Below are 24,110 nucleotides of genomic sequence, written 5' to 3'. Positions count from 1 at the left end.
TAACGTCGACGCTGGAAACCAAGGGAAATCTCAGACAACAGGCGTCTCTGTCATGCGTGGAAAAGGTACAAGAAACGTAGGAATGTAGGAACTTCAGAGGCAGTAGCAGGTGCCAGGGTGTGGCTGCAGTTGTCTCCCCTTTCTCTTCCAGCAGAAGGAGCCACCTGAGAGAGAGAGAGAGTGAGAGAGAGAGAGAGAGAGAATAAAAGGGAGGACTGGGGGCGGGTGGCGCCAGGGGAGCGCGCCTGGGAGGCTCAAGCTCACACGCACGCCGCCTCTGTTTGTACACAGTGCGCTCCCGGCTGCAGGCTCGCCTGCTCCACGCCCGCTCACGCTTCATTGTTCTCCAAGTCAGGAGCCCCGCAGCCACAAGGCTAGAGCGGCGCTAACAGCGCCGGCTGAGCGCACAGTGTCCGCCAGCGAGGGTGACCGGGACCGCTCGCGAGCCCGCGCCTCGCCCCGCCCGCTGCGCTCAGCCGGGACCCACCCGCAGCGGAGGCTGAGCCAGGCAGCTCCCCAAAGCTCGCCCACCTTTTTGCGCCAGAACGCAGGCAAAAGGAGAAGAGAAATTCCTCTCTTTGGTCACCCACTCTTTCTCGCCCTCTCCAAGAATTTGTTTAAGGAAGCGCTTCGGCGAGAAGACATCTTCCTGAATTCACGGTCAGGGGCGGGGTTGCCGGCGACCTGCGGTGCTGCCTCCCCGACACTGCCCCCGGCTACGATCCTCGATTAGCTGGAGTCGAGTCTGAGAGAAGGGATCATGAAGAGCTCCGTGGCCGCTGGGCTCTTGGTCGTGCTCAGCCTCGGTGTCCCCCAGTTTTGCAAAGGTGAGGCAGCGAGGGCCGGGCCGCTGGGTGCGGGACACTCGAAAGTCCTCTGAGAAACGCTGTGCACGGGGCTGGCATAGAGGCGGTCCCCAGAGCGGGCTAGGGATGTTGAGTACCGCGGGCGGGCTGCTCGGAGGAGGCGTTCAGAACGGGGTTCCCCGGAAAAGTGCGAGTCAGAGGGAGTGGACGGGGTTGAGCGGGTGGCACCTAAGTGAGAGTGAGGAAAGAGGGGAAAGAGGGGAGGCGGGAGGGAGCCGCGCTCTTTGGCACCAGCGATTCCACGGTTCACTTGGCCATAGGGTGGCCGTGACCGCTTGTACCCTTCCAAGGCAATGCTTGTAAAGCCCGCTACGATCACCGATCCCCGGGCTGGTATTTCCTGCGGGCCAGCTGGGGAAGCGAGGGTTCGGGGGTGGGGGAGCGTCATCTAGTTAAAACGGGATAAAGCTGGAGAGCTGCAGGACCGCAGCTGCCTCTGGGGTGCGGCGCTTTGCCGCGGGGCTGGGCTGAGCAGTTTGCAAACCCAAACCTAACGCTCGGAGTTTGGGCAGAGGGTGAGATGGAGAAACGGTCTGACCAGTCAGTTCGGCTTTCTTCCGCCTCTCCCTCCAAGAAGGCAGCATGATGGATTACCCTAGAATTGGCCTCTTCTCTAATGGTAGGGGTCTCGAGCTTTGCTCAGCCCTCCCTTCCGTGCAAGCTGAACTCTTGAAAATAGAAAATCTTTCGGTGCAACCCTTGCTCCCCCACCTAAGAGCAGAAAAGTTGTAAGAGCTGGTCTGGTGGTGCTTTCCATGACTTGTGTGAAATAAACCATACTGTTAAAAAAAAGGAAAAAACAGAGGACTTCGACGAACCTCTTGCTGAGTTGTATAGATAGATGACTTCCAGGTCCTTTTCGAGAAGTGGCTTTTCATTGCAAGCCCTGGCCGTGGTCCCGTCACTGCGCCCGTGGAAGCTGAAGTTGGCACAGGAAAAGGGCAGGGGGGGAGCGACAGGGGTTCTGGGAAGGCCGCGAGAGGGGGGTTCTCGTCCCTTCTACACTCACAGATGCCGGTGGCCCCTTCTAAGGGGCTCCTCAGGCTGCTTCATGGAGAGAGCTGAGCGCACTACAGGGTTTAAAATTCCGTGCCTCTAAAAATGGATAGTTGGATTAAAAATGTGTTGACTAGAATCCATTTGAGGTTAGATACTGCATAAATATTCTGCACCATCCATCCATTTGTTTCACAGGAAAATTGTGTACTCTTGGTCTACTCTTCACCCAGGAAGCCCGGCGTTCCTAGCCACACGCCCTTGCTGCCCTGCCTGTAGTGATCTGTGTGGCCTTTCCTTTCCTCGCCCGCCACTCTTCCCCAGAATGAGGACGTTATCCCCAGCGTGGGTGTAGGGTGTGCTTCCCCAGCGCTTACAAAGTGCCCTTCCAGTGATCAGGCAGAGGCAGCCCCTCCACTGAAGGTTACAGAATGGTAATGGCTCTGTAGTTGCTCGGCCGGGTACCCCCAGCGATAATGCTCCCACCACCGATATTTTCCCTTTCTCTTATTTCCGGAATGAATTTCATTTGCACTTTGATCCCTCAGCTGGAAGGGGAAGGGGAAAAACTGCAGTCACTTCTCTCCTCCCTTCCCTGCCTCCCTTCACGAAAACACACACACTCACCCACACCTACACCATGCCACTGCCACCATCTGTCCCGCTCTGAGGAGGGTGGCAGAGGTGGGAGAGAAGGAGCTTTTAGTGTGTGTGTGTGGCCGCTCTATGCTTGCTTGGTCTGGTTACTGTAGCCTGGGTCGCGATGGGTCCCAGCTCGCTGCAGCCCGAAGCTCTGCCTCCTCAGGATAACCACGCTTAGGGCACAGCTTACTCCTTTAGACAAACCTACCGTGGTAAGGTTGCCTGGCTTCCCATTCAGGCTCACAGACAATGCTCCCGGCAGCTGTGTACTGCATATTCTTTAGTAGCTTTCTCCTTTTTCAGCCAGGCTGTGGTGAGAGGGAAAGAGGGCTTAAAGAAGAAACAGCATTTTCCATGATCAATTTATGTTACATTTGCACCTTCCTACTTTATTCTCCCTCAGCCCTGCAGAAGGCAGAATGCAGCTTGCATGACAGCTCCAAACAATTAAACTTTGAGCAAAGTTATTGAAGCCAGTGTTAACACTTAGAATTTCTCTGTACCCTTTCCCTTCCACCTCCACACACAGAATTTGTCCAATGCATGCATACTTTTTAGAAATTGGAGTCCCCCTGTGTGGGTTGTAATTTTTGTTCATTAAAGCATGGGATTCGATAAGGACATGTAATTCCTTTTATTAGTCGTTTTTATTTTAAAATTAAACCAATGGATCAGTCAGACTGAATATTTTATTAACTCTTAAATTATTCATCATTATGGGCTGCTCTAAAAAATCCAATAACATGCATACAGTTGCAACAAGCACGTGACATATTATGCAATCTGTCCCTGTGCCTGCAGCTTGTGCCTAAAGTCTTTAAGCAAATGGCTCTGTCTAAAAATGTCTAGACACGTCCTAAATACTATGAATCATTGCCCTTTGTGTTTTTTAAGTCAATGGCACTTTTTTAGTTAATTGGACATGACCATAAATTAGTTCCTGAATAATCTCACTGGGAATAAAAACACCATGCTTCTATGATTAGTATAGGAATATTTATGCTAAAATAACAGGTATTTTATGTTTAAAAAATTATTATACATTAGTGTCTTCATTACCTGTTTTACACAGTCATTATTTTCAGACCTTAAAAATAAGTGCTAACGTCACATTCCTGGTGAAACATTTAAAAATTTTGAGATGTTGAATTAAAAGTAATAATTTAGGGAAAATAAAATATCCAGCTGTGGCTGTTTGACACTAATGCACAATCTCGGCCGTGTCACACAGTGTCATGGTGCAACATATGTCTTTTCCCCTTCTGGTCATGAATATTTTTCCTAATTATTCTTGAAATACTTCCTTACAATTGAATGTACTTTTTACATTTGGATGATTTTGAGAAAACATTTCCAATAACACAACTTAATACTTAAGGAGTTGAAATGGTCTGTTCTTCCCTCTATGGTCTTGAAGTAACAAAGATCTTTGAAACCAAGTAAATCTGTACCACTTCTAAACTCTTCTCTAAATTTAAACTCTTTGTATTTTGCTCAGATATCTTAAGATCATTATTCGTTAAAACGTGTTCAGGATTAAGGTATTTTTAATAAATAGTTAATAAAATTTACTATTCTTGCCAGACACATGTGATTTTTCCTTCTTACAACATTGTGCCAGTATAGAGTAAAGAGGTAAAGTGTACATGACTGCAGTAAAATAGTTTGGTTACTCACAGCCATTACAAAATGGTTGGCAGCTTCAAGACTCTGAACTTATAGCCCAGACTCCTAATTTCACTGATATTAATTAAGATAAAAGTTTTAATTAGATTATTTATTTTTAAAACTTTGTATCTTTTACAGGATTTTGAATAAGGGGATGGACTTTATATGTTATCATTAGTGTGCAGTTTAAAAGCTTGCTAGATTTAAGAGTACCTAAAGCCCAAGAAACCAATTCTGATATTTGCTGTTTACTGAACACACTTGCAGGTGCAATAGTGCTGAGTCTGATTTACAGGGTAATGGGTTCATTATATTCTTGCCAAAATAAATAAGCAATAAAGACACAAAAAACCATGCAGGCTTCAAAACTCAGTTCAAGCCAGAGTAAATCAGAATGAGTAGGTACTGAGAAACAAATAGCAAACTTTGAAAATGTATAATTAATGGTATGGCTTCTGTCAGAGCTAATAAATTTGTTCTTTATACATTTGAATTTATTCCCTCAGTAGTTTGCAAACAAACATGTTTTTTGGGGGGAAAAAGTAGAAAATCAAAGCCAAGCCATTCCTATTATTCAGTTCTATTCTGTGTTTTAATGAAGATGTCTAGCGTGGCTTCATTTTAATTTTTGTTTTTAAAATTAATGCTCATGTAATGACTTTAGTATCTGTTGGTTAATCAAAGCAACCATGTATGTCTATACAAAGAGTTGACTGGTTCCATATGGGCTAGTGACAGTTTTCTTGTAGTTATGTGATAATGCTAGAACTTAAGTGCTATAAATACTTAAACTGAGTGAATTACCACTTAATTGTCACTTAAAACACCTTTAAAGAGTCTGATTTAAAAGAGTTGTTGAAAGGAAAAGGGGACTGGAATCAACTCTGCCCTTTCCAGCAGGCGTCAGGATAATCAGTGGATATCTTTTAAAGGAAAGATGGAAAGAGTAAAAGAAGTAAACTTGTAAATGCTAATCTTCAAATCCACATGAAGTGAATTTCTATGCAGCATGAAACTGATATTATTAGTTAGTCTTCAGTGATCCTCTGGAAAAGCGAGGACCCACTGTGTGTTCCGCAGGGTTTTCACATGGGAGCAGTGTTGCTCTCGCTGTCGTGAACAAGCCCATGTGTGGGCTGAACCAGTGTTCCTCAGGGGTCTCCCGAGTGCTTTCAAAGCAAATGCATACAGAAGCATGAGGTGCTTGCAGTAAAACAATTATTAAAATATTTGGCATGCTTTTAAGCTTATTCTACATACCAAGTGTCTGTTTTGTAAAGAGAAATTCTGTGATACTGACTTACATGAACATATGTACATGGACCAACTCCATGTTTATTTACACCTATATGACTAGTAAGAGATGACTGCGTATCTTTTTCTGTCATGATAGTAAAGTGAATGTTTTCTAGAGTTTGCAAGTTTTTAAATAAGTCATGTGCACAAAAAAGATTAAATGACATATTAAAGCTTTAATGCTTATCAAAGCATTATTAATCCTTACTAATCCTTATATATGTGCCTACTGTGTATCAAGCTGTCGGTGACTTGACATCATTTATTTGTTTCTAATTGATCCCTACCTGAGAACGGTTCCTTGCAAAGTAGTTCTGGCATCTGTTCATATAGCCTTTAAAACCAGGTTACAGATTCACCGTCACACTATTTCTACAGAAGTTCCTCTCAGGTTTTTACACATTGCTGACATCATGTTAAACAGTTCCTCTCAGGCTGTATCCAGTGACATCCATTCTGTCAGAGTCCTTCTAAAATAAAAGCTCTTTCTCTCCCTATCCATCTTTTTCCTTTCTCTCCCACTGTACATACATGTTCCCTGGCTTGATTGCATCGAGGGCGTGGCATTCACTATAAAATTCTAAAAAAGGTTGCAAATCCCCCAGACTCCATTTGTGATTTATTTTATTTTGTAGAAAGAAGAAAAGATGACAATGTGAAGCCTCTATTACTAAATCCTGAGGTTTAAAACATAAACAGAAATAAATTGGGATCTGAATTATGGAGCAACTCAGGATTTTACACCTTGATTTGATCATAGAACCTACCTAAATCTATCAGCTGGGCCAATATTTATGTCCACTCTACTTGTAGCCAATTCTCTTCTTGCTTTGACTGTAGCACATAGCTGAGAACCTCGAAGAAAACATCAAAAACTTCTGATCACCTAAAATAGATACTACATTTAAGCCTTAGATCATATAGAAAATCTATTACTCTTGTTTTTTTTTTTAAGTTCCTGGGCTCTCTTTAAATTAGATCCAGAAAGTGAAGGGCACATGAAGTAAAAGGTCAGTTTTAATCAGAGCAATAAAACATGGCGCCATTAGATGAAGAGGAGACTGGAAAAAGTATACGCAAACACAGTGAGAGCTTATAGGGTGAAAACTGGGGAGCAGTTTGGCTAACTAAAGATGAAAGAAAGGCAGCCCTGTGTGAGAAGATATTGTAGTAATTGGTGCCAATATTGGTCTTGCATTATGAACACAGAGTCTGCAGTGTGTTTCATATTTTGCGGTACAAAGGAAGTAAAGTGTATGCATCATTGAGGAGATTTTGTCAAAAATGCGTAAGCTTGAAAACCTGCTTAATGGTGGAGACAGAACTCAGAAGAATTTACCTGTTTGAAAACTTTGTTTTCCCATCATGCCAGAGAAAATGTTCTTATATATGTGTTTATTCATTTTCTCCATCAGTAATGAATCAATGTTTCACAAAACATATTACTCCATTTTGTGGAGCAGTAGACCTCAGAATGCAGATAAAATATCCCACAAATATTTGGTTATATATTAGAAGAAAAGTACTGCTACAGAGTAAGATTTGTGGAATGAAAGTTTTAATAGTGCATGAAGTAGAATGGGGGATTTATGTACAAGAATTTAAGTGAGGGTTTTTTAAATACTAAGGCACTTTTGAATGCGCTTGTTACTATGGAGAACGATTTACTCTATATCTTAGCTTTACTTTTTCTATTTTCTAAAACAGGTCTGTATCAAACTGATGGATCACATTAAATAATTTAATATAGTATAACAGTGCCTAAAAGGGAAGGCTAAGGTTTTAATCTCTACTTAGATGATACTGTGCTTGATTTGAAGGTAATCTCTAAATAGGGTTAAGTCACCATGCTTTCATTAAGGTTTATGCTTGGTATTTGATAAAATCGTTTATTTTGGGAGTGCAAAATAATCTTCTTAAATCTCTTCTTGTACTGCGGTCAGAATAAACATTTATGTTTCACTGATACCCGGATATATGAAGACAGCCTAGGTCAAATATGCTCACGACTTTTAAGCAGAAAAGACTGGAACAGTCCGGTGTACACTGGAGGATATTTGCACTTGACGTAAGTTGGCAAATCTCTCCTGGTGATGGCCAGCAGTCTCCCACCTGCGAGTCTTCTGTCTGTGCTCACATCTCCGATGACCTTCTGTCCTCACATTTTTCTCTCCAAATATGTACTGAACTCCAATTTTATGCACATTATTTCCCCTGTCTGTTTATTCACCCTTTTCTTTCTATTGTTTAACTTTTGTATTGTAAACACAAGCTTTTTTGAAATGTTGTCCAGGGACAAACAAAAAGCACATTCCCATTTAAAATGCTTTAATATTTATATGCCAAGCTTTTGCTTCATGTTTTGTGCTCCCTGCAGAACCAGAGCTTAAGAGCAGTGCCAACCAAAACGAACGCCACAACTGAACAACAACAAAACCCGCGACACTCTATGTATTGAAATGAATGGAGTTACCCCCACTCCAAATCAGTGTTCCTTAGATAGGCACACTCATTTTAAATGTTGTTTTTGCTTTTTTACAATCTGTGTCATAGATGAACCTACTTTGAAAATACCACTCAATGCTCCTGCAAGAGCTTGTTTAATATATACTGTTAATGTATAGGCATGGCATAAGGGACTTTTCATGTACGGGATACGTCATCAATTAAAAGAAAAGCTACCTCTAAGTGATAGATTGCGTTATTAAAGATACAAGGTTCTGACATTTCGCCTTGCTTTAATCTTGACCTGGAACAATTTTTCGGGTACTCGTGTCTTTTTTCCTTTCTTCTCTTTACTTGGGGATTGCCACCGGATCAGTTTGAGTATCTTGCTAGACAAGTAAACAAGAGGCATTCATTCTGCTATCTTTGTAAGTTGATAAGTATAGTATTTACCGAGTGCATGCTATTTTTGTTCCACCATTCTACATACCACCTTTGCTTCTCACAATAGTTCTGAGACAAATATTTTTATTATTTACATATGAATGATAAAATGAAGATACAGAGATGTTAAATAGTTTCCTAAGAGAATGCAAATGCTAAGTGGCTTGTTAGAATTAGAATCCAGTTTAAATAGAATCCTGTTCTCAGAGGAACAGATATAAAGGATACATGGACAACAACTGAGAAGGGTGGAAATGGAAGGGAAGGGGGGAGCACGGTGGGGAGGATGGGATGGGAGTAATAGACAGAAAACTGTACTTAAAAATAATTAAATAAAAGAGAAAAAAAGAAGTAAAAAATAAATAAATAAATAACTAGAACCCTGTTCTTTTAAATACTAGAACGTACTTTGTGACATGTCCTGTATATCATGGAGATATTTTGTTAAAGATTTTTTATTTGTAAAACACATATTATATCTAACTGCTATTTAGCTGGTAGACATTTTGGAAGGGGTAAATTATATTTATTCTCTTGGGAGAATATTTTTAAATTTTTCAAGTTTAAGTTGGTAATGTGTCATGCATTTCCCATTCAGCAATAAAGGTTGGAGTGTACTGTGATCAGAAAGAGTTAATGTGTCTTTCAGAACGATGTTACACTGGTAAGAATAGTGAAGCTGGGAGAGAAAAGAGGGGCACCTAAGAAGTGATTCAAAACACATGACCTTCAAAATCTTCCTATTCAATTTTATTTCAGCGTGATATTTATAATTTGTTTTTGTGTTCTGGGATTCCAATGGAATCCCAATGGAACACTCTACAGTGTTCCATGGTTATTCAATATGATGTGTTAGAGCTTGCTTTCTCTGTAATTTTCAAATACATAATGTAGGACAAAGTGATCTTAAAGGTTAATAAGTTTTTTATTTCTGCTAGTTCAATGAAGGTTTTTAATTTACCTTACATCCCACCCTCATTCAGTTTTACTTCTATGTAATTTATTAAGAAATTTTAGCCAAACAAAAACACCCAAAAATTTCAAACCACATCATCTAGAAAATAATATTTTCTGGTTTAATAATTACTTATCCAAAATATGGTTTATTTTTTCAAAGTAGAATTGGATTTACTTTAATGAAACTTAGACCATTTAATATGAGATCACTTTACTAATATCTTCTATATATCTGTACTCTATGTAATAGTTGAAATGGGCCTCCATATGTTTTATTATATTTATTCCACTAAAATAATAATAATAAAACAATAGTTAAATTTTCTTAGTATTTCCTATCACTATTCTAGGGAATAGAAGCAGAGAAGGCATCCTTAATCTCGCTTAACAGATGAGGTACCTGGGGTTGAAAAAGTCATGCGACCTATGATTCAACAGACCTGTAATTCGAGCAACCAATGACAATTTGAACTTGATGGTCCATGTACTGATTCCAACCTATTTTTTACTCTTTTTCTGTTATAGAACTTTGCTTAAGGGAATTATAGTTGTGTTTTTCTCAGTTCTTGGACTCACAAAACAAGAAAGAAGAGTTGACATGGTGCTACTTGCTTTTTTTGCAAACGATTCTTAACTGCTTTTTAGCCCAACATGAACATTTCCATGCCACCAGCACGTGCATGCTAGACTGTCTTGCGGAGGGAGTTGCTCAGGTAACAGTACTGTATATTCCTCAAACTTTCCATCGCTGCACAGAATCTTCTGTTGCTCTTTCTCTCCTTGCCTATCATTCATTCCCACTGAACCCACTCTTGCCACTGCTCTAACTTTCAGCCCTTATCTCTCTTCTTCCACAACCTGGTCTCTGTGGGCATCCATTTTAAGAGGTATTTGGCCATTTATGAATTTCTCAGCTGCCATGATTTCACCATTTTTGCTTCAAAAAGTCCAAACTAAAGTAGTTGCCAAAGTGCCTTTCCCATTTCCGGAGCTAAGAAAAGTGCAGCGCTGTCAAAAGGGATCTGCTGGAAATCCTGGTGGAGCTGAAAGCTTGAGCTGGGGTCTTTAGGGAATGAACAATAAAGATAGAAAGTGATGGTATGCGGTGTACGATTATGAAGACATTGAAGTGATTCTCCTGTAGCTACAATTACTGATAACTATAAATTTGGGAGTATGACCATGGGAGTAATAGTTGAGGGAGGGTGGAAGACAAGAGCATTAGAAGAAAAAGTCAAGGCAAAAATGGTCAGGTTTGGGAAAAATCATCTATGTGGGTATTGAAATCCCCAAAAATTACACCAGGAGAAATGTTGGAGAGAAGGATAGTGAACCAGGAATGGAAATCTTCAAAGTCTTCAAAGAAGGAGGGAATATGGTGCAGCAATCACAAGATAACTATAACAACAGGGTAGTATGGGGGAATAGAGATATATGGCAAGGAATTTAGCTGTGTGGGACAGTGAATGTTCAGGAAGTCTCACTGAGGAGCAAGAGAGACTCGTGCCCCGTTTCAGGTCTAGAAGCTATGAGGAAAAAAACAACATTCAGCTAAGAGGGCTGCAGGGTAAACAGTGACTCAGAGGAGGCCGAATTCTTTTAGAACATATAATACCTAGTTACGGAAATCGTGCTCTTTCAGTCTTCATCCTACAGCTTTTAACACGTTGAGTTCATTATAGTAACTAGGACTAACACATTTAAGCACATAAAATATGTTTTCATACTCAGCAGCTCTCTTATACCTGAGGGGTTATTTTCTCCACGGACAGATAAAGATAAAGACTGAGAATAGAATAAGTGATCCAACTCGAAAAAAACTAGGTCTTACAGATGCAGGTCCAGGACTACACTCTAGCACAGCTACACAGCAAATCCCCCAACCGTGGGAGGATTCCTTCCACATTTAAAGCTCAGCCAGAGGGCAGGAAGATTTCTGCAGTTGTGCCCTGGCCTACTTTGTCCAGTTCGGATGGGCCTCTATGTATTTTGAGGTCTGCATAGTTTGGGTTACTGGGAATGTCAGTGTCTGGCAGCCTTAAATAACAGTTGGCCATGTTTGGATAACTTGTATAAATGGTTCTTACTGAAAAACAACATTATTAGTAGGGGGTTATTTTTTTTCAGTTGTAACATAATTGTGCAACCTATTACGCAAAGAATTCTTTTCCCTCAAATTTACATGTTTCAAATACTTGTAAAACATGTTTCTTCTTTGGTGTCTGACATGCTAAAGTCATACATATTTTTTTCTTTACTCTGTCCTTGTAAGCCTTTCCTTTCAACATTTTAGTTGTTTCATTTGGAATCTGTCCAAATAGCCTGCATAATTATTCAAGAGGTTTGCCAAAAACGCAACAAAGAAGTCCAGGGATGCATTTCCCTGAAGTAATGCCACACACATTAGTCTGTACCTTTTTGTTTTGAAAATGCATTCTTAATTTTCAATCTATCACTTTGCTAATTACTATTTTCTATCAGAACACCTTTTTCTCAAATAATACTATTATGTCTTTTTGACATACTTTTATTTTGCTTTTGCCTTCATTGGAATCTTACTTTAATTTTTATTCTCTGTTTAGTCTAATGGTTGCCATTATTATATGGCATGTACTCTGTCCACAGAATCTCAGAAACCTAACTTTATTTCCCACAAATTATATTAATATGCTATTTATTGACATTTTAATATCAGGTACATATCTGCTTGTAGTAATGCAATTCACTCATTCCTATTCTTAGGTTTTTAACAATGTCTTTAAGTATTTATTATATTCTTGAAGATATCACTTACCTCTGTTTTTTTCTGTTTCTACATCTATTTCCAATTATCTCTGTCTGTATCTTGCCATTTCTGCCCTTAGCTCCTTTCTCAGTTGAAAGTGCACAGCACCACGGAATTGAATCTCCTGACCCCCTTCTCTGAGTACTAGTGTTTCAGCACACACATGCACACACACCATATGCCCTTTATTCTCTATAACATTACTGTTTTCAAAAATACAGCATTTTTTCAAAAGTCATAGAGCTATGACCACCTCTGTATTAACTTTTTATTTTCTATCCTGTTTCCAAAGTATTGTAAGCTCCACATGGGCAGAACAGACACCTATTTTGTTTCTTAACATGTATTCAACTCCAAACGTGGTGCTCTGCACATGGTAGGTACTCAGTTGGTACCTGTTGACTGATTTATGCATGCATCAGTGAATAAGAACCATGAATGGAACCATGAAGCAACTATGTGGGTATATAAATCTTTCTCTGGTTAAAAATGTGTTCCTTTGATAGATCCATTAACTTATTTAATACCTTCTTATCTACTTGATGCACTGGTGCACTGACATGTGATTTATGGCACAAGTGATACACGTTTAGAAAGCAATAAATACTTTAGTAGTGGCAAACTCTAAGAGCTGACTGGATAAATGACCTAATCGCTTCCACAGCTGTCTAATTTATAAACACTTCAAAGCAAGATTCAAGTTTTACCTTAAATTAACAGATTCAAAAAAATTGTTGTAATTGCATGTGAAAGATAGACAGTAAGCTTTAGACTGTCATCTTATTATCAATGGTTGACAAGAAAAATATGTGCAACAAACTCAAAGCACTTAGTCTTTTTAATTGGCAGGTGGAGGACCTGCAGGTAGCACTTTGATCAGCGAATTTCCCCAAAGCCTTTGTGATCCATCCTGTAAGCAGCACCAGCAATAACTTGCCTCCAACCACAACTTCTTCCCCTCACCCCACTGTGCTGTCACACCTGCTGAATCCGGGTGTAGTTGGCAGAGGGGGGAAGGCAGCCCCTGGGAGCTGTGTCTGCTCAGGAGCCTCTGAAGCAGCGCTGTCCAGAGTTGTTTGTGTAATGACGATGTTTGTGTCGTGGCAAACTACTGTTTATTTCCCTTCTGGCAACTGCACTTCTACCTTTCTTAAATGCCTCAGTGGTTCTAAAACAATTTGTAGGCTTGTGACCCCAGTAATTGTGTGATTTCCACCCTTGCCTAAAAGCTCTGAAAACTGCATGTCATTTTTAAAAAGGTAGATAGAGCAAAGAATTGAGCAGAGTAAAAATTGTGAAATCGACTGATTTTCCACTTTTTATGTGCTAGGAAAGAACCTTTGGGGATTTATTTTGAGGGCCAGTTAATTTCTTATCCTTGTTTTAAAGATTTAATTATTTTTGAATCTGTAAGTGTACACTTGTTGAAGAAAAGTTATAATGGTGACATTTTGGTGTCTCTATTTAGAGACTTGTTTGAATAAATAAGTAGCTCAAAATAACATTTTCACCATAATATGGATCATACCACATAGTTGTATAATTTATTTAGTCAACAACTTTTTAATGAGCAGAGTTAGATGACAAAGGCTGTTTTCTGAGTGTTGGAATTATAGTAGCAAACATAACAGACTTAAGTTCTTTTTCACAGAGAGCTCATGTTCCAATGAAGGGGAACATAAAATAAACAGAGGACATTGGTAGGTTATAAGGAGAGGGTCGGGATTTCAAGAGTGGACTGAACTTTTATGTAGGGTGCTTGGAAGGTCAAGCCTCAGTGTTCAAAAAAATGAAGGAAGTGAGGTACATGTTGTGTGTTGTTCCAAGTTTTATTTGTCTTTATATTGTATTTATTATGTTTGTTATACAGTGTTAAAGCAAATTTACTTTATAAAGTATACTCATATTTTTCTTTACAGTGTGCTTTTGGCACCATATTTGAGTGCCTATAGATTGCCCTTTGTTTATCCCACCAGATGGTGAGCTGTGTGCCCCAACACAAGTGACATCAAGTGTCAGGAAATGAGGCGGGTCTCAAATACTACGTTCTGTGATACAGCTGCCTCCGTTCAGAGGCTTCCGGGGGCACTTCTCTGTTAGTGTGACAGTCGACATAGTTCTAATTATTCTAAATCTGGAATGTGTTCGTGCCATCATGTATAATTATTTAGAAATATATCTGAATATGGTTGCTTATATTTCTGTTAGGATGTTGCATCCATTTTCATAAATGATATTTTGAGCTATCCTTATCAGGCTTAGTATTAGGGAAATCCTAGATGTACATCAGTAATGGGGAAACCCTGTTTCCCGGAACCCTTTAAATATTATAGGAGCTTTCTCTTTCTTGAAGGTAGAAATAACTCACCTAGTAAGCAGTCTGATCTCTTTGTTGGGTACTTTTCTGACTACTAGTTCTAAGATCTTCCTTAATTAATAGGGTACTAATTTGCTAACTATTTTCCATTTCTGATAATTTATAATTTATGATACAATAGGGTACTTTAAGAATATATTATAATTTATCAGCATATATTACATACAGAATTAAAATGTTTGTGAAGAGTTTTATATTCATATAGGACAAAACATATTACAGTAATCTATATACAACATGATACTTACAAAATAAAAAAGTAAACAGAAAACAAGATAAAACTCTCAGGCTCAGGAGTCAGGGTTTTCAGTTTCAACAGATGACTAAACCTAGTTTTCGAAAAAATAAAAAACAAAATGGGGATGACAATAAAAGAGCCTGACTTCTAGTGTTATTGTGGAAATTTAATACAGGTTAAGTACTTAGAACAATGTCTGTGCCCAGAGCGATTATAATTATTCAAAGATACAACCCATGTAATATGCTTCCAGATCCTGGCACTATATAAACCCTCAATAAACATTAGGTATCTTTTTTTCAGTTGTGACTGTGGCTATTAATATAAAGAAGACAGTTACCCTGGGACACATTCCAAAGGAGAATGATGTAAGGAGAAGATGGCAACCCGGATCTGTTTGGCAAATGGGCTGATCAACAGAGCTTAGCAATCCTTGAATTTCTGTTAAGTACATTTTGGTTATGTTTCTGCTTTAAATTTTTAATTTTGGGATATCTGGCTGCCTTAGTCCATTAGGGCTGTAATAACAAAAGATGCCATAAGGTGGGTGGATTATAAAGAAAAACAGGATTTTTTTTCTCATAGTACTAGAGACTAGGAAATTTAAGATCAGTGCACTGGCTGCTTCATTGTCTGGTGAGAGCCTGCTTGCCTTGTCCTCATGTAGGGGCACAGCAAGGGAGTTCACTGAGGCTTCTGATATCATCTGTGAGGCCACCAGCCTCATGACCTAAATCTACTCCCAAAGGCCCACCTCCAAAGCCCATCATATTGAGCATTAAATTTCAACATATGAATAGAGATAGGCATAAGTCTATAGAATTGTGTTTTTTTAAAAACTACATGTTTGTTTATTTGTTTGTTTTCAAAATAACAGTGATATCTTGGTCACATAGGCTATAGTAATTATTTTTCAGTCTGGTAAGAATTGCTTTTCTTAATTAAGTGACCTTTGCATTTCATAGCAGTATTTTGTCCTGTATTATAAGTAAGCTCCATGATCTAGACCAAAAAATAATTAATTACCCTTAATTCCTTCTAGAACCTTTGGTCCACATCCTTGAAGGGATTCTCCATGAAGTCTCTACTGGCCTCTTTCTCACTGGTCCTGTGCAGCGGGGGAAGCTCCTGGAGGGTTTCCATGGGGCAGCTGCACCTCTGTCCCATCTGCCAGTCAGAGCGGGCAATGGCCTTTTGTACTTCGGCTGAGTTCTTGATTTGGGCCAAGGCTGAGACTGAGTTCTCCATGCAGGGCAGAATCCCAGGGCTGATGGCATTGATGTAGGTGAGCACCAGGGTTTCTAGATATGCACAGGGAAAAGCGATACTTACATTATTTGTGGAGAAAGAGGGCATACTCTCAACTAAGTAGTTCTGAGAATGTTAATTGAACAATACATTGCCTCAGCTTTTTTAGTACTCTGCATAGTGTTCAAGTGATCCAAATAAGTTTTTTCCCCCAAGAAATTGTGTGATCAGGAAGCTACTTCTTTCTTTCTTTGGGAAGAGAAAGTGTTCAAAGGAGAAACCTCAAGATCCATGTGATCATCCTTATGCCATCATTTTCCTGTTGAGAAATGAGGAGGTAAAGTTATGCATATTCATTTGATTAAACTGCCATAGGTCTTTTGCTTCTTTACTCTTTCCTTTCTTCCCCTCTTCTCAGTTTCATTTCCCTTCAGAATTCCCTTTCTCTTCCACATCAGTGTGTAAAGCTGGTAAGAGTGTAAGGAAGTTCACTGACCTCGACTCCTCCTGCAAGTGCCTTAGTCTTGGGATGGTGAAAGATGTAGTAACAGAAATGGGCCACTTGTTGCAGGAAATTGAGATCCAGTTCATCATCTCGCTGGGCGGGCCTTTTCCGGCGAGTGGGCGAGTTGTAGATAAAGCATGTCTTTATTTGAAAGAATTTCTGTACACAACAACAGGACACATTGAAATTTTGATGACTTTGATACAGTGTCTTGCTTCAGCTTCAATGAATTCTCCAGGTAGTCATCTGCTATGATGTGTTACCCACTACTTCCAGGCATAGGTAGAAATCTCTCAGAGTCCACACTAAGTCTGGACAGAAACTCACAAAGTCTGCTTTGTCTTCAACTCTGTCAAGATCAGGTGAGGATAGTGTTCTGGCCCATGGTAAACATCACTGATGGTGATAATGATAGAAACAATGGTTGAGTTGTAATAACTGCTCTCCTCACTGTGGTCAGCTACTTCTCTAGCATTTTCTTTTCTTCTTAGCAATGTCTTCCAGAGAGTTTCCAAACTCATATTCATTCTTGGAGGCTTCTCACAATGTTGTCATCTTCATCATGGAGAGTCATGAGCCGTGTGACATTGCTCATTCTCCTCTGATAACTACCACACCAGATTCTGATTTTATCCTTTCTCTTTTTAAAATAACTTACTTTTTGTTGTGTTATTTCCATTACCATTTATCCCCCTTATACCCTTTTCCACTGGTACCCACCCTCCTCCCCTTCCCACAATCACCACACTGTTGTCCGTGTCAGTTATTTTTGTTTTTTGCTTGATCATGCCACTCCACACCATCTCCTAGAGCTGGCAGCCTATTTCCTATGAGTCTGTCTCTATTTTGTATATTAGCTCAGTTTGTCCATTAGATTCCACATGTGAGTGGAAATGAGTGGAATCATATAGTATTTTCTCTTTTTTAAAGATTTTATTTATTTATCTTTAGAGAGGAAGGGAAGGAGCGAAGGAGAGAAATATCAATGTATGGTTGCCTCTGGTGAGTCCCCTGCTGGGAACTGGGCTGCAACCGAGGCATGTGCCCTGACTGGGAATCGAACCGCGATCGTTTGGTTCTCAGGCCCACGCTCATCCACTGAGCTACACCGGCCAGGGCCCTATTTTCTTTAATAGAATGTCTTTCAATATCTCCTAACTCACCAGGAGGTCCTTGCTTCCTGTGTATATTCTTCCCACCTAGTTGCACTTAATCTGTGCTCTGAATATAAATGATAAATTGTGTCCTTATTTATAACCTGTTATAGAAACTTATAAACTATTTTAAGTTATTTTATTTTACATTTTGGCTCAGAGGTCTCAATTGTAAATATTGTATATAAGGAAGGTATCAGCATGAAAGTTTTTTTTTTAATCTGCTTATTCATGACTGGTATTGTTTTTGGTCAGTATTTAGTTTTCAGAAAACTCTACTATCTCTTGCCTTTAAGCAGTTCAAAATTATTTACATATTTTATCTCAAAAGATGGATAAAAATTAAGTTAAAATAAAATAAATTTGTTTGCATTTTAAAGAAGTGACTATTACTATCACTCACTCCCTTTTTCCCTGTTTCAGGAAAAACAAACAAACAAAAAAAGACTTTCCATTAAGACAAGACATTTTGGTTAAACACAAGATGTAGATACATACGTACACTTTAAGGATTAGAGTAGAACTACATGGTTTCCTACAGAATGAATCAAATGGTTTAGATGAATTGAGAAATAGGCAATGATTCAAGGTAGAAGACTGCTAGATCAATTTGAGTGTTACATGGGTGTCTTCATAAAGGAGCATTGTAACACGCAAATTTGAGATTATCTCCCTAGAACATTGGCTGATGATTTTAATTGCATCTACCAAGTCCCTTTTGCGATAAAATATAACATACTTAATAAGTCTAACACCGAGGGGTAAGGTTCGTGGGAGCAGAATGTCACGGTTATTTCTATGCACAGTTTCATGTAGATACAGGTTTGTGTAACCCTTCATTGGTCTTTGCATTGTGGACTAGTTTAGGTATTGAAAGACTTAATCTTGGCTCTACCAAGAACTTACCTTGTGACTTTGCGCAAACTCCCATCTCTAAGCCTTAGTTCCCTTTTTTTTTGGCAAAAACAGAGATAATAACCTCTGCAGTATTTGTCTTATTATAATGATCACAATAAAGCTGAAGCAATATACAAGGAATGATTTTGAAACTAAAAAAATGTCATATACATTGTCTGTTTTGGAAGTAGCTTCAAATTCTTGTGTTGTTTTCTATACCTTTGTAGAATCATCTGGTATAGGAAGTCATGACAATTCCCAATTTTTATATGATATTCCCTTTGTTTACCTTTGTATGCTTTACTAAACATATTCAGATGCCATTAATTTTTTATTATAATTATTTGGAAAAGGAACATAAACACAATTAAGAAATGATGACAAATCTGATGTGTTGGTAAGTCACTGCATTGTGAGGACTTAACTGTTGATGACCAGGCTGTAGACAGCTCTCGCATGTAAAAATGTTCACACCTGATGTCCCACTATGCCCATGATTCCAGTTGCCCTTTATAACCCTAAACTGAGGTTTAGAGTGACTGTCTTAGAAAATTCTTTTTTGGTTCATGCAGGTATAGAAAGTGAAGAAGTTAAGTTATCCTTGTACTCTCCCTAACAAGAATGCCACCTCTAGAACATTCGGGATCATCTTGCCTGCTATATTCCTGTAACTCAAAACTTCAACTTTTAGTCCCAGTGCCAGTCCCCAAAATGAGATAGATACAAATTTCTTGAAATATAGTAGTGGAGACACTATTTTAAATATTTTAACTAGTGTTATTGAATTATTTCTGGAGAAGCATGCTTTATTATTTTTTTCTGTAAAGTTCAATTTCAAAATTACGTATGGGTTGGAATGTGTTTTTGAATTAGCAATTTCTTGATATCTTGATAAAAAATTAGCTTAGATTCCGACACTAAAATGCAATCACATCATTGGGATTTTTCTTCCCAGAAAATGTAATGTATATGTATTTGCAAATGTCTAATTATTTTTGTAAAGGAAAATATTTAAATAACAAGAATAAATATTTCAATGAAATGATTCTGGAAGTCAAATATACAAATAAAACAAAAATGGAAACAAAATTGTTGCCAACAATAATTTCTATATGCTCTATGGGAAATGGCATAGATCAATTTGAAGGAACATTTCTTGATTATTTCTAAAGGGGCATTTGTTTTGCTTTGTATTCCCATAATTTGAGAGTGTCTCAAGGTATTTAAAATGCTTTTTGCTGATAACAGCTGTCAACCAGTCTAAGGTTGGAGGTTTCAAATTGCTGATTTAACTTTAATTGGGAATATGTTATAAATTAATTCTGCTGACTTTGGAACAATGAGAGGTGTGAAGACCTCTTCCAGGATTAATTGTTTGTGGAGGCAATCGCTATGAGCAAAGCCTAAACTCTGAGCCCAGGGAGTTGGAGCATATGAACTTTAACAGGACTTTTCTTGTGCTCGTCCACCATGGTATACAAGGTCTGCATGGAAAAAGTCCAGCCATCACTAATATAACAAGAATAGTTTACTTAATGTTGATGTAATCTGGCAGCCAAGCAGAGTGGACTGGACTGTACATGCGGGAGCAATGATGACTTGACTGTACTAGTCCGTGGGGGGTGGTGGACACATTTGAGTGAGCACGTGTGGCCATCACATTTAAAATGACTGCGTGAGAAGAGCGACAAATCTGCATCAAATTGTGCATTAAGCTTGAACATTCCGCACTATTTGGATGATTCAGAAGGCTGCAGCTGTGGGCAACTGGTGATTGGCAGCGTCATCACAACATGCCCACTCATGCAGCACGTCTTCTACAGAGATTTTTGGTGAAACGTCAAAGCACCCAGCTGACTCACCCCCCTAACAACCCAGATTTGGCACCCTGAGACTTCTGGCTTTTCCCAAAACCGAGAACACTTCTTTTGAAAGGGAAGAGATTTCAGACCATCAATAATATTAAGGAAAATATGATGGGGCAATTTATGGCAATTGGGAGAACTGTGTGAGGTCCCAAGCTGCCAACTTTGAAAGAGACTGAGGTGTCATTGTCCTTTGTACAATGTTTCTTGTATCTTGTATTTTCTTCAAAATGTCTTTATTTTTTCACATTACATCACTGGATACATTGTGGATAGACCTTGTATTGGTCTGAAGGTATGAATTTTAATATGTAACTGCATTATAGAAAATAATATTTAAGTAATTTGGCCATATTAAGAATGCAAACCATCACTCCACAACATTTAATAGAACAAAATCATATTTATACAATGTGGCATTCATCAACCAATTTTTTAATGATTCAAGAAACCATAAGAAGACATGGACTATAAGAAAAATAGAATTTAGCAATTTAGAGCTTATTCAGATGGATCAGTGGTTCCCTGACTCCCAGAAAAGGAAAATATAGGAAAATGAACTGATGAATAATTTGGGTGCACTTCAAGAATGTAAACACTGTTGTTTCTTTTGTTGGAGTAATAACATAGGTGTGTAGTGAAGCAAAGAGATACTGCTATGTTCTTTCAAAACAGATAATCCAGAAATTACAATGGAAACCACTCCAGAAAATCTGTTAATACATGTTTATAATGAAATCTCGGTTCCTTTGGCATTACTACTTGTTTGGGAATTTAGTTTATATGCATTCTACATTATGTTTATTTCGTTATCATATGATAACAAATTTATGATAGTGTGTGAGTGTGCGTGCATGTGTGTGTGGACTTCAGTCTGTGCTGTAGTCATGCAGTTGGTGTAAAGGGTTTGGGTTTTGTATTTACCTTGTTGTTGCACATATCTTGAGTACATTCCTTTTATTCCTCAATAGTGTTTCATGTAGCATAATTTACTTGTCTGTTCTCTAGTTGGCGGATGATTGTTGTTTCTAGTTATTAGCTATTATGAAAAACATAATATGAAAATCTTATAGAAAAATTTTAATAGATATATAATTTCATTTCTCTTAGGTAAATACCTAGGAATAGAATTTCTGAGTCATAGGTAGATATATGTTAACTTGATAAAACCTACTCCACAGATCTGCAAAATAATTGAATGATTTTGCTTTCCTATCAGCTATATTTGAGGCACTCAGTTGTTCCATGTCCTCACAAAAATTAGTCATTATTAGTATTTCATGCTAGCTATTATACTTGCTATGAAATGGCATCTCACTGAATTTTTAACTTCTTTTTCCCAGTGACTATGATGTGGAGGACATTAGAATGTTTGGGTATGTTAAATTGGATTAGTAGGGATTTTGTGTGTATCCTTCACACAAGTACTTTGTTGAATCCATATTGCAGATATTTTCCCTAGTCTGTGGCTTGATATTCTTTTTCTTAATGGTGCCTTTTGATGGTATCTAATTTTGATGCAGTGCATTTATTGTTATTTTTTCTTTTACAGTGTTTTGATATATTAAAAAGTATTTTTCAACTACAGTCTTTTGTTTCCTTCAAAGATTCTCATATTTTCTTGGCTTTTCCATTTAGGTTTATAATCATTCTTGAATTAATTTCTGTATGTATCACAAGGTTCGAGATTTAGCTTTCCCACAGTGTGAATCAGTTAGTTTAGCACCATTTTTTTGAAAGACTGCTTTTCCTATTGAACTTACTTGGTGCCTCAGTGGTGTCTATTCCACATCTTTGATATTTTTATTGATACACTAATACCATGGTGTCTTAATTACTTCAGCTTGAACATAAGTAATATAATTACATTGTAATCATTGTAAATTTATCCTATCTATACCCTTTGTGTTTTTGATTAAATTTTAGACCTATCAAATGCTTCAGAAAAGTGTGCTGGGATTTTTATTACGATTGTGTTAAATTCACAGACCCCTCTGACAGAAATGACTATGCTCACAGTGCTATATCTTTCCAAAGATTGAGATCTCTTATCTGTCCCTTTATGTTGCTGTATCAGTACATATTTAACAATAAGTACAAATTTCTTTTACTTTTTTGTGGTTGTATAAAATCTAAAGCATTTTCTACACTGATTATCTCATTATTCCTACTTTACCATGTTTTAAAACATGTAAAAATTATACAGGAACTAAGGTAAATATAAAAAGTGAAGGTCATTCATCACCTCAGTATGCTTCACAGTGCTTATTAAAGCCCTTTGCACATAACATGTACCTAATAGACAACTTGAATTCTAAAAACCTTGTATTAATATTTTTACAATGTGCTAGACAGTGCTGTTAGAAAAAAGTCAGTATTTCAAATAATGAAGTTTTAAAAACTAAAATATATAAAAATGCAAGTTTTCAGAAAAAAATGAACAGATTACTAGCATTGGACCAATTAAAATCTGAAATAACAAAACTTAAAACACTGGCGGTAGTTACAAGAATCGGAGAAGTCTAGAATATCTCTGTTGGCTGTATTCTTCTAGAAGAAAAGATTGTATTTCAGCTGCTTTGGATAAATTGATTGATTCTTCTATTTATAAAGATACTGGTTGTTTTGGTTATTCCTAGCTTTTCATAGAATAGTCAGGCTCACAAGACAGGAAGACATTGTACAGAGACTTCATTTTGTTTTAATGCTTAAAGAATGTATGTGTGTGTGTGTGTGTGTGTGTGTGTGTGGTGATGACTGTATCCTGGAAAAATATTCTCACCAGAAAGCTTTTGTTTTGACTAAATCGCTTTTGGTTCACACTGGAACCAAGTCCAAACCAATGAGATTTTCTTTTAAACAGGTGAAGCAAAATCTATCAATTGTCTTTTGTATTACTACTTGTGTTGGCAGAATTGGCTGAGGAAAGTGGACCAAAGCTATACTGAGAGGCAAGATACATCCTTTTGAGCTATTCGTTGCTGGCGCTTTTCCAGTACATTCAAACCTATGTACTATGTTAATATAGAGCCTACCACACTTTAGGGAAAATATTTTAGGAGAACCTTGCTATATAACTCCATGCCACTCCCACAGTTTATTATTTTTACTGTTTTACAAGAAAATTAAACGCTAGATTGGGTTATTGGAAAAGGGACTGCATTCATCTTGCTTGAGAGGCTAATGTTAGCAGTATATTTATATCCACTGCCTCCTCTTGTGGCTTAGATAAATCATACATGATTCCAGTGCAATAAAACAAAAATCTTCTAGAGGACCACTTTTTGCCATGCCAATCTGATGAGATTTCTCAGCTCTATACCGAGTTCTACTTTGAAATTTGCTTAGGTCTCCATTCCTTTCAGTGTTTACTAGGGTTTCATTGAGATACCTAATTACTATTCTGGAGGTTATAACCTACACAAGAGATGACATTATTTATTTCTTCTTTACAGATCTAATAGGAAATGATGATAAAGGGCATTCAATTTATCTACTCATTTTACATTAGGAGATGTTTCTGGGGGCAATGAATTTATTCCCAGGCTCAAACACCTTGGCCTTTAATTTGTCAAACTTCAGTCTCTAAGTGAATTAGCTGGGTTCTAACTGAATTAATTGAATTCAGAGAAGGCTGTACAAATAGCTGTTCCTATATTTTCTCACACAATTCTGAAAGGTCCAAAATGTTGGAAAGCAATTGGATTTTGAATTACCCAGTTATCCT

At 38.2% G+C, this 24,110-nt stretch overlaps 1 protein-coding gene across 2 annotated transcripts in view; it reads left to right on the top strand.

Moving 5' to 3' along the window:
- The first annotated feature begins 230 nt into the window (after positions 1-230).
- EDIL3 (EGF like and discoidin domains 3) overlaps positions 231-24,110 on the top strand; it is a 402,449-nt gene continuing 378,569 nt past the window's right edge. The window contains exon 1 of one of the 2 annotated variants that reach the window (XM_037032234.1): positions 231-827. In XM_037032234.1, the coding sequence (XP_036888129.1) occupies positions 761-827 (67 nt within the window). In that variant the 5' untranslated portion in view covers positions 231-760. The remainder of the gene's footprint in view (positions 828-24,110) is intronic. The other variant, XM_037032233.1, reaches the window with a different exon arrangement.

The sequence above is a fragment of the Sturnira hondurensis genome, unplaced genomic scaffold (genome assembly GCF_014824575.4).
Source record: "Sturnira hondurensis isolate 20B ecotype Veracruz unplaced genomic scaffold, ASM1482457v3 Scaffold0021354, whole genome shotgun sequence".
NCBI lineage: Eukaryota > Metazoa > Chordata > Mammalia > Chiroptera > Phyllostomidae > Sturnira > Sturnira hondurensis.
This window is presented reverse-complemented; position numbering and strand designations above follow the sequence as displayed.